Raw genomic sequence first — 11,458 nt, 5'->3', positions numbered from 1 at the left:
CAGGCTCCACTTCAAGGGGGACCCTACTGCTGTTGCCCACACTTGTCGAGCCACCACGTCGCCGTGCACCAACTGAACTGTTCTGGCTAGAGATGCCATTACGACGACTTGATTCTCCCCGAGATGTTGCACCCGCCATCCTAGGTCCAAATGCCTGCTCAAGCACATCAACTTGCAGCCTCACATGAAAATTATCTTTCTCTTTATGCCTAACAAACATGGTAGCTAGCTCTTCATCATTACTAACTGTCACCCAATTCTTTTCCCCATCATAGTATTTGTATACCACTTCATCAAGCAAACCCCAAGGATATTGGCTACAAATTACCTCCCCAAATTGTCTGAAACTCCAATTACTAGCCATTGGCAACCGATAATCAAAACCTCCTTGGTATTTCTTCTTATCCTTTGCATCGAACATGTACCGGTCCCTTCTAATGTGCACCATGAAAGCAAACCGCAACTCCATCCTAACCGGCGAAAAACAGAGACGCAATCAGCACACTAATTGGGCAAACCTACTCGAATCGAGTGTTCAAATGCACAACTAAGCTCAATCTAAACAAGAGGCGAGACTTACCCCTCGGGAACCCAGTCGTGGACGCGGCGGATCTCCGGCCCGATGCCTGCCTCGCCAAATACTCCGGGGTCGCCGCTGCTCACCATTTCGCCCTAGGGTTCTTCCTCCTAGTTCAAATAGCTCCAGCAGCCCCCCACCTTTGAGCGCTCCGGCCGGGCGCACGGAAGGAGGCCGCGCCGCGAATCGAGCAGGTGGCGGGCGCCCCACCCGTGGCGTCGCAGGAAGGTGGTGGGCGTCACAATGAGCCGTGGAGCGTAGGCGCAGGGAGGTAGCGGCGGAGCAGGCCGTGCAACTGGTGGCGGGGCAGGTGCTGGCCGCGGCGCAGGTGGCGGCGGCGGCGGCGCAGGACAGCCGGCCGGGCGGATGGGTGTGAGCTAGAATGATTTGGGGATTTAGTTGCAGGGGCCTACATGTCAGCTCCGGACCCACGTCCACGCGGTCCCACATGTAAGCTCTGGACCCACAACTACTAACGCCGGCGGACGGAATGGACTCAAATATGGCCGTTTGGCCTCGTCGTAGTTGCTGTGCTCGGATTAGGGGCAAAACTGAGGACAATTCGCATCTGAGGGCAAAACTGAGCACATGGACACCACTGAGGGCAAAAGGATAATTAACCCTTAAAAAAATATTTTGCAATATAGATTTTTATAAGTCGAAATAATTTGGAACAACTCTACCGTTTTCTTTACGAAGGAACAACTCTAGCATTCTAAACATGCACCAGCACAAAAATATCATGCATGGTGGGTTTTCTATCAAGTGGAGAGTTGATAGCACTACGTGATAATAAAGTACTGTACAAAGATATCAAGTTGTTTTTTTGTTTTGGAAATACCTAGTAATACGATGAGTTTCAAGAGTAGCAAACTCACCGTAGGAGTCCTGCTATCGATGGGACCGCACTGGCTTCCACTTAAAAATATACTATTCACACGTGTCATCAAATTTGGACTTTGATCCTCATGCCTTATTATTCTATAGTATAAGCACTGTAGATCTTTGATTGACTTTTTTGCAGAGCCACGGAGAGTCAACCCAATTGTCTCTCGGCGTCAGCAATGATCCTCCCTAAACCTTCAATAAGTAGCTGGTATTTATACGTCACATTTTTTGCCGTACATTTTAGTACATGTCTCTAGAACCAAAGAGGCCCCAATTAGGACAGGAAGACGACGACCGACTGCGGCCCCACCGAGCAGCCACACCCGGGATCTGCACGCGTTGGCCAAAGCGATCGATCCCGTGCTAGCTGGCCCTACGACTCGCCACGTGGCCAGGACCATGCACGTCCCCGTCCGACGCGCCATTTCCCGCGAGTCAACGCGCCGCGCGCGACCCCGGCGACGGTATAAAGCGGCCGCGCGCCAGCACCATCAGCTCAGCTCCATCGGCAACGCAGCCAGCCAGCGTCTAACCCTTCGACCGACGTACAGCGGCAGCAGCACGAGCAAGCTTCCATCGGCGACGACGACGACTACTAGCTAGCTTCTCCCGGCCACCAGCTGAGCTGCTAGCTGACCGGCGGCATGTCGACGTCGTCGCCGGCGAGCGGGGCCGCGTCGCCGGAGGCGGAGGGCGGCGGGGGCAGGAAGTACAAGGGCGTGCGGCGGCGCAAGTGGGGCAAGTGGGTGTCGGAGATCCGGCTGCCCAACAGCCGGGAGCGCATCTGGCTGGGCTCCTACGACGCGCCCGAGAAGGCCGCGCGCGCCTTCGACGCCGCCTTCGTCTGCCTCCGCGGGCCCGGGGCCGCCGGCGCCGACCTCAACTTCCCGGACTCGCCGCCGCCGCCGTGCCGCCACAGCGTCGACCCGCAGGAGGTGCAGGCGGCCGCGCTCTCCCACGCCAACCGCGCCACAGTCTCGGCCCGGGAGGCGGCCGCCGCGCTCATGGACGTGGCCGACGACTGCTTCTCGCGGGCGCCGGCCGCGCTGTCGATGGAGCAGTGGCCCGTGACGCAGCCGTCGTGGCCGCAGCATGAGAATGGCGCCATGGACATTTTCGGCGGCGAGGTGGCGGCCGCGCCGGACGGCAGCATCGACTGGCGCTCGGTCATGGCGCACCAGCCGCCGCTCTTCTCGCCGACGGCCGGCTGGGGCAGCAATGCGTACGACTTCCTGCAGGTGACGCCGCCGCCGACGCAGGGCGACGAGGACATGGAGGAGTGTGGCCATGGCGCCAGCGCTTCCCTGTGGAGCTTTGACTCCCGAGACTCATACTTCAGATACTAGTTTTCTTCTTCTTTTTACAGGTCTGTACTTCATAGTATATAATACTATAGTTAACATACTGTCACTGCTGCAGTTAACCTAAACGTGCAAAATTTCAACAGGTGCATTGCAAAGAGTATTACATTTGCATTGCTAGTTTTAACACTGCCTATAGACGGGTTTTTTCCCTGTCTTATTTGTATCTTGCAAACGGAAAATGCAAAAGTGAAACAGAGAATTTGTATGGCGCTTAAAAAGAAGAAGAAAATGTATATGGATGTACTACAAGGTTACAGTTCATTTCAAATACAGTTCTGCTAAGTCTCACTCGACTGAGACTTCGTTATGTCTCTGTCGATGCTATATTCCTTTGATCTTGCATGGTTCGTACTAAAATTTTTGTTTCCAGTTTTTCCTTTTTTCTTCTTATATACTAGTAAATCACTTGACTGAGACTTGGTTAAGTTTTAATGGACTGAAACCTATCCACAACCTTTCAAATATCGCAAACAACTCGCTACATCCAAGTCCCTTGTGTAAGTCAACATCATGAGCCGTCCTATGTTTTCGCGTTGAGTTGTCTAGACTCTAGAGAAGAAGGCAACCGAGATTAGATCAGACTGCTGCTAGTACCATTTTAGACATCAAAATAGATGGACCCACGTACCCAAGCTTTTCAAACAGCACGTTCAGCATTTTTTGCGATGTCTATTTTACTTAATTATCACAGAGCAACAATGTTCCGATGGTTTACACAAGTAGTACTCCAACACAAGGAGGGAAGAAACAATTACTAGCTAGGCTGGAAGAAATAGCAACCTGAGCTAGATAAAGCAGAATAAACGTTACAATCTCTCGCAGCCAGGTGAAACAACATACTAGTGCACTGCTGCCTACTTTTCTTCAGACGATCGACGACGATCTCGCGAAAAGAAAAGTCAAGGATGCTTTGTCTGGTACAAAAAAATTCGCTCTGATTGATCAACATATATGCACGGATATTCAAGTGTAGCTGCATGAGATGCACACACTCAATTCCATGTGCAAACCAGACGCTGGAATAATAAAGAAAAAGGGCTACTGTAGATCAGATGCACACCACACCACACATGCCCTAGCTAGGTGCATATTCATGGGCAACTTGCGATGGTAGACAACACGGGGCGTCGTTTTCAAGCATGTGCCGAAAACTAGCAAGATCCGAGTATACAATGCACTGTGTGTTTGTGACACCTATATATATGTCTAATCTGGGTCCGGTTTCTGTGTCCGGCAACAGTTCAACTGAGGGCCGAAAAGGACGCGCGCGCACTAGCTGTTGAGTTGTCGCGATTGCCTTCCACTAGATGCAGCATCTATCAGACAATTACTTCCAAAATAGGTATCGCAGTTTTAAACTGAGGTTAGTTCAAAATTGTGACACTTATTATGAATCAAAGGTAGTAGTAAATTGGTGTTTTGAGAAATTTTACACCCTTTGAGATGGCTTAATTACCACGGTGAGAATCCTGAATACGAATCAAATATCGTTTTCTTGCCCTGTGGCCCGTTGTGCTGCTCACACCGGCGGGAAGAATAATGGGAGCTTGATATGACACAGGGTAGAGCATCTTTGTTCGACTCTTGCATGGTGGGGGAAGGAGTGCAAACCATGTCTAGTGTCACCATCCAAGCAACAACTCGGTTCGGATCCTAGTACGGGGAGCATACACGATTAAGATCGGGTTGTCGACGCACTCCCCATCGTACACGGTACGCGCGATAACGAAATGAATTGAAGATGGCATAGCGCGTGATGAGCACACTACATATATATTTTTTTCCATCGGCCACAACTTCTAGTCCTGAAAAATGTTGCAAAAATGTAAATAAGTTAATAGCACCAAACCAGCCTCAGATAGATCATCAGAAGCATGTGCTTTTTCCCACACACAAAAAGCAGCACACATATTACTTCCTCTGTTCCTAAATATAAGTCATTTTAGAGATTTTAATATAGACTACATACCGACTTATATAGACATACTTTAGAGTTTAGATTCACTCATTTTGCTCCCTCTGTAGTCTGTATTGAAATCTCTAAAAAAATATATATTTAGGAATGGAGAGAGTACAAACAAGCTGAAGTTCATCCATGGCAGTATTTCTGCCGAATTTGTGAATTTTTGTAGCAAAGGGCCCACGCAGAACTCCATGTGTAGTGGCTGAACCCTGGAGGCAGGAAAGGAAAACTTCAATTTTCCTTTTCTTTAGGGGGATTATAATATTGAAGGTCGATCTCTCTATAGAATAATGAGTTGAATCTTCTTCAGTACTGTACTTTTGTCCTTCGGTTGGCTTGGCAACCAACACTCTGCACTGCACTTGATACTGCGGATATAATCCACGTGGGCGGCGTGCGTGTATGGCCTTTGGGTGGGGTCCTACACTACTCCTCTAACCTCTAGCTACATGCATGGTTGGTTGCCCTGATTAATAATAGTGAACACAACATCACTCCAGTTCAACATGCATATAGTGTGGGTCATCATCAGCTTATCAAACAACAGTGGCAGGATAAATAAGTGTTGTCCAAAACATATGCCAGTCATGTAAGCTGACCTTCAGAACATGCCGCTCTCATGTCTGGCCGGGCCCACGTGTCAGCGAGACGAGGAACTCAACTGATGGGAGCCGCATATTCTGAAAAGTCAACAATATAGGGGAATCACCGGTACAGCACGTCATGCCTGATACATGGCAAAAATGATTAGTTAACATGAACCAACTGGAAGAGGTTATCACTTAACTGATGAAAATATAGCTAAATCAGCGACAACTAATATGGATAGGAGGGAATAATAAGTCTCATGCACCAAACAAGCCTTAAATTTCCTGAAGCAGCACCAGCAGGGGAATTACAAACTTAGAAGTTCATAGTACATGTTAGCATCTCTGCAGAATATATGAAATTCTGTAGCCAGGGACACATGCACAATAGACCATGGATAATTCTGTAGCGATAGGAATTTATAGACTAATGCTACAGGTTGATCTCTCTATAAAAGGGAATTGGTTGAATCTTCTTCTCTGCTGTACTTTTGTCCTTTGGATATCAACCAACCCCAAATGCACTTTTGATTGCACTGGACAGTGCGGATAGGATATTTATCACCCACGTGAGTGGTGTGCGTGTATGCAGCAGCAGGGCCGTTGGGTGGGGGTTCTACTACCTCTTTAGGCACACATGGTTAGTTGGTTACCCCTGATTAACAATGGTGGCGCAACATTACCCCAGTCCAACATGTATAGTCTGGTCATCAGCTTAACAAATAGCAAGATTAAGTAATATGAAAATTTCTAAAATGCGATGCAGACATAAGCTGAGTTTCAAGACATGCCGCTCTCGCATCTGGCCAGGAGGACCCACATATCCTAAACCCTAACTAAGGGGAGCAGCATGTTCTCAAAACCCTAAACAATGATGAGGGGGGTCACTGCCAGAGAATGTTCTTGCCCTGATCCATGGCAAAATGATTAGCAACTTCGCATGGAACCAAGTGGAATCTGGAAAGCAACTGCTCACAAACAGTGCTTAACATGTGGGAGCTAGCTGCACATTCTTCTGGGGTTCCTCCCCTTGTATATTCTAGCTGATAATCAGGCAAGTACTACATTGTTTTCTCCTGGGTGTGACTGTGACACTTGGCTAACGCGCAGGAGCAAAACATAAGTAGCAGAAGATTCGAAAGGCACGTGTTCAGATCTGCTAGATAGATAGGAGTAGTATATAGTATCGATTCCCTCCTGTCTGGACCACGGGCACACACATATGCATGAATGGGCAAAGACCAACCCCGCAAATATGACTTCCCTTCTGCCTCTGCACAACATGCTTGTGTTAATTGCTAACAATGTGGTGTCTCTGCTCCTCCTCGCCACGCTGCAAATCTTGGGTGGCTTCATGGTCCGTTCAGGATCAAGAGGATGCATCTAGAAGTCAACTACTAACTCCAGCAAAAACATACGCGGTGTTTTTCAGAAACTGTGGACCATGAAACTGTTCTAACTTTGACTCCTACAATCAGTATATATAAGGTGAAATAAATTATTTAGATTGGTCAAGTGAATATGATATTATACTATTATTAGGTTTGTCGTGGACTCTTTTACTTCTTCTTAGTATTTAAGATTTTCTCACTGTGACTTAACATATATTCATATAAAAAAGAGTAAGTGTCGATCAAGAACACACACTGTATTAGATTCCACTTCGCACTTACTTTCAGTTGTCGAGCATGAGGCAGTAATTGATCCAGAGACCAAGTCAGTAGGCTGCACAAGTAAACAAGAGGACGCAATGATCATCATGGCAATAGTGACAACACAATAGAAAAATAAGAGCACATGTCTGTGAACGTCAAGTGGTTGTTGATGTGTGGCATCCAACAACAGCGATAGCCATGGAGGAGGATCTTATCTGTTCTATGGCAAAGAAGAAAAGCCCCAGCTATCTGAAACCCCATCCACTGGCTACAGAATGCCTACGATCCTCGGAGCCACAGAAACCCCGGATTTCTCGCTATGGGCGCTCTTTTCTCTTCCGTGGAACAGTAAAAACGTGCATTTGTGGAGATCGGAACAAATTTGCGGCTGACGGAATGGTTATAACCTCTGATTAGAAAAGCACATGATGGAATGAGTGAATCACCTGGCTGGGAGAGCGCGAGATTACTTCCCCGGTTCCAGTTCTGCTTCAGATTGACTTCCTCTTTATCACGGCTTTCGCTTTATCTGCCTTCCCTGATTTTCCTGTCATGTTGCCTTGCGGCTTCCACTATCCAGAATATGTTGGCAGATAAGTTTATGAAATGACCATGCCATTAGCAATGAGATCCCAAAATGCAACTTATGAATAATTATACCTTCTGCAACTTCCTCCTAGTTGAAAATGGACATGCAAGGAAGGTCCGAACTAGTTGCTATAAGAAAAATTGGCACCACATTGACACCCGCAAGATTAAGCGGTTGTTCCTGTGACTGTGAAGTAGACTTTATCAAAGAAGTCTAAGTCTAGCCCAATAGAGACCAGAAATTAAGGCCAAAACATTGCAAGATCACAAGGTTTCCCACCTTTTGCAAGAACAAAATGTCAATGGTAGCCAAATAATTGGTGAGATACAAACGAGCCAATGTAGGCAAACCTATGAAGAAGAGAATCTCCTCTGTATTTACAGTTCTACAACAAAAAGGCAAAAGATTAAAATATAAAAATGATAGTACCTAATTTACACTATTGAAAATCTATCAGTGATATACTGTATGTGTCTCATATATCATAATCAACTTCTGTGCTGTTGAGCACTGCCCCACGCTTGACAAGCTGCCCTTGCTCATCGTACACGTCCAAATTCTCACATGGTTTTGGAAACACTGACCCGATAACACGCCCTTCTATGTAGGAGCATTGGAATATATGCTTCTTCTTGTAGCTGATGCCTACTGACATGTCTTGAAAGGTGATATCCTTGATGGGGATATAATTGCTGCCATGAGCACGGACAGGCACACGAACACCCCACCCATGTATTTTTCTGAATGATATGCCTGTAATATCTGGGAAGGCATTTCTGTCATACCCATCATCAGCATGCTCATTGTAGTCAACCTTTATCACAATTGCAGCACGAACATTGTCGAATGTTATGTTGCTGTAGGAGATATTGCGGATGTAGCCTCCTCTTCCTATCGCAGTCTTTATTCTCACGCCTCGCCTTGAATCCCAGATGCGTACATTCTCCACCGTAACATTTGCAACTCCACCAGACATCTCACTGCCAATTGAAATTCCAGCACTGCACACAGGCAAGAAAAAAAGTGTGAGCTTCACTTTTATACTTCACATTCTATGCAAAGGAATGTGAAAGCGCATCCTGGTCTAAAACAATTGCTTTGTCTTGAGCACCGGAATTGAAATAAAAGGCTCATGCAAATAAATATTGTTTAAAAAGCAATATATACCTAACCAAAGATCGGACTGTCACATTGCGTATTAAGATGTTAGAAGACGGCCGCCCATATGCAATCCCATATTGATCCCACCCGCTCTTTATAGCAATTGCATCATCACCAACAGATATGTAGCAATTCTCAATTAGGACATCCTCACAAGAATCTGCACAACTCATAAACATATGTCAGCTGAAGATACCTACATATGGTTTATGATCAGCAAGGTCTGTTATTAAGATAAGAATTGATCTCAGATGATAAGAATCATTAGCAGATAGTTAATGCTACAAATATGCAGATGCTTGACGTAACGCCTGAACATTGCAAAAAGAAATATAGGTTATACTGGAGGTCATTAAAAATAGTTGCAGGATGAATACCTGGATCTATGCCATCTGTGTTTGGAGCACCAGAAATAGGAGCTAAGATTGTAACATCTGAAACAGTAACATTCGTGCAGTCATATGGGTGGAAGTGCCAGAAAGGTGAATTCCGCAACGTTATATTTGTAATAACAATGTCCATAGACCACATCAGTTGTACAAGTGGAGGCCTTGTGTTCTTCAGCATTCTTCTGCGATGCTTCAACCACCAAACTTCACCCTGGCCATTTATGCTACCATTGTATCCTATTTAGGACAGTGAAAAGAAGGAAGATCGTGATAGTTAAATAGCTACCATCCAATGAAGCATGAACATGGCAATACCATCATTTTCTGTTAGTAATTTAGTATACAACTGAGAACCAAATGCATAATGAAACCACCAAACTGCAGGTACTGCTGTTTCAGTGAACTTGCCTATTCAGTATTTACTCATTTAAAAATCACTAGAAAATATGCTATTCAAGCTATGGATATAATGTTCTACTTTTGACAAATAAGCGGGACATGAAAGCATGCATACCGAAATCAAGTACATTCAGATTAGGGGATTAAACAGGTCAAGCAGTTGCTTTGCGTTATTCAAACAGTCAGGCATGCTGGTATACTGTTACCATCACTAGATTGCTTAATATGCACATTATGCACTTCTCTCACGCATGTTGCTTCATAGCTAACCAATAAATCCATGATAGGGTGTTGTAGATTACACAGCTTGACAAGTTGATATTGACAGCTTACTTAGATAAAAGGCAAACCTGTAATGACAACATCTTTCAAATTCTGTCCATGAATTAGACTCCCGAAACGAGGTCCTTTGCGCTCCCTCCCATACCCATAAGATGGCAGTGCTGGCATCAACGGCCAAACTTTCTCGTCCTGTCCAGAAAAATATCAGAACCCCAGCTATATACACCTGCTAATCTCAAATCTGTGCATGATACCAAGCTAGAGTCAGAGATTCAGAGAGCTAAGAGTGATAGTTCAAACCATACCACAACCCACCCAACTCTGAACACATTCTAAATGTTTGCTTGAGATAAACAGCAATGTTTCGCCGAGCTTAAAGAAAGATAGTGCGGAAGTTGGAATTAAACAGACAATGTGGTAATCACATTGTGCAATTATTACCCACCCATTTTCCAAAATGGGAAAACTCTGAACACTGGTGTCACTTCAATCTTCAGTCCTAGCGACACATCACACAACAACAATCCTTCTATTTTTACCATTGGTCGTCAAAGGGAATTAATTCAACTATAAGCGTTAGCCACCCATGATCCACGCCACAATTCAATAGCACTTGAAAAACTAAACCCATTGCTCCGGTTGTAAGTAAAGCTCACCGTAATGCCGAGGATCTCGGCGCCCTCGGCGAGGAACAGCGTCATGTGGCTGGTGAGGTTGAAGGGGCCCGTGAGCCAGCGGCCGGGCGGCACATTGAGCTGCGCCCCGCCGCTGTCCGCGAACGCCGAGATGGTCTCGACGGCGCGCTCGAAGGCCCGGGTGTTCACCGCCCGCCCGTCCCCGACGCCCCCGAAGTCGGTCAGGTTGTACGCCATCGGGCGCAGCCGCGGCGCCGGGCGCGACGGCGCGGGCGCCGGGCGGGGCCCGCCCCCGCCCCCGGCGACGAACACGGAGGCGCTCTGCCACAGGAAGACGAGCGCGAACCCGGCGACCCACACGGCGGCGAGCAGGGTCTTGTTGGCGGCCAGGAAGGCGGCCGCGCTCCGCCGCTGGCCGTGGAGGTGCAGCCTCCACCTCCCGCCCGACGTCTCCACCATCGCGCCGCGGGGCGGTCTGCCGAGGCGAGCGGGTCCTTCTTCTCCCCCCGATCTCCCGATCTAGGGCACGGCGCGCGGCGCGGCGTGGGTTGGGTCAGTGGGTGCGGCGGGGCGCGGGGAGCTCGGGTTCGGCGGAGGTGGGCGGTGGCGCGGGCTTGGGGAATTCCGCCATTGGAGCGGTTGGTGCTGATATGGGTTTATAGGAGGGAAGAAGCCGTTTGAGTGAGGCGGAAGCGAGGAGCAAACGGGCGTGGCATTCGCGGGTGCGTGTTCCCTTCCCTGTCACGGGCGCCGTCGAGGGGAAGAAGACGGTGAGGATAGTAGGGACTCGTAGCTTAGTCTAAGCCATTCGATTTAGATCGGACGGCGGGATCCAATTAAACCCGCAGCTTGTTTGGTTAAAGGTAAATTGGAGAGTGGAAAGAGTTTATACGTTTAGGGGATAGTTAGATATAAATTCATCTGTTTATACGTTTATGGCTTAACAAACAGACTATTTGTTCGCTCTTC

General features: G+C 47.4%; 1 protein-coding gene across 5 annotated transcripts; it reads right to left on the bottom strand.

Annotated features, from left to right (window-relative positions):
• Positions 1-4,860: 4,860 nt before the first annotated feature.
• On the bottom strand, positions 4,861-11,239 carry LOC123138527 (probable polygalacturonase). Of its 5 annotated transcripts, none has more exons than XR_006469228.1 (10): positions 10,511-11,239; positions 9,923-10,043; positions 9,162-9,410; positions 8,791-8,944; positions 7,903-8,624; positions 7,695-7,809; positions 7,481-7,606; positions 7,053-7,104; positions 5,392-5,519; positions 4,861-5,001 (listed from the first exon to the last, which is right to left on the bottom strand). XR_006469228.1 is itself a non-coding variant. In XM_044558505.1 (5 exons), the coding sequence occupies exons 1-5, from the start codon at positions 10,946-10,948 to the stop codon at positions 8,099-8,101; spliced, it is 1,488 nt and encodes a 495-aa protein (XP_044414440.1). In that variant the 5' UTR covers positions 10,949-11,239; the 3' UTR covers positions 7,879-8,098. The 5 variants fall into 5 exon arrangements, 1 of the variants encoding a protein (XP_044414440.1); XR_006469230.1 differs by having other exon boundaries at positions 5,392-5,472; XR_006469227.1 differs by having other exon boundaries at positions 4,861-5,519.
• Positions 11,240-11,458: the final 219 nt, after the last annotated feature.

Source organism: Triticum aestivum, chromosome 6B (assembly GCF_018294505.1).
Source record: "Triticum aestivum cultivar Chinese Spring chromosome 6B, IWGSC CS RefSeq v2.1, whole genome shotgun sequence".
Taxonomy (NCBI): Eukaryota; Viridiplantae; Streptophyta; class Magnoliopsida; order Poales; family Poaceae; genus Triticum; species Triticum aestivum.
The sequence above is the reverse complement of the archived record's forward strand: the minus strand, read 5'-3'. Positions and strand labels throughout refer to the sequence as shown.

Coding starts and splice junctions, on each gene's coding strand:
- LOC123138527 (XM_044558505.1), bottom strand. CDS start 10,948: ATGGTGGAGACGTCGGGCGGGAGGTGGAGGCTGCACCTCCACGGCCAG. Junction 8,945..9,161: donor CACAGATGGCATAGATCCAG/GTATTCATCCTG, acceptor TGAGTTGTGCAG/ATTCTTGTGAGGATGTCCTA. Junction 8,625..8,790: donor ACAGTCCGATCTTTGGTTAG/GTATATATTGCT, acceptor GCCTGTGTGCAG/TGCTGGAATTTCAATTGGCA.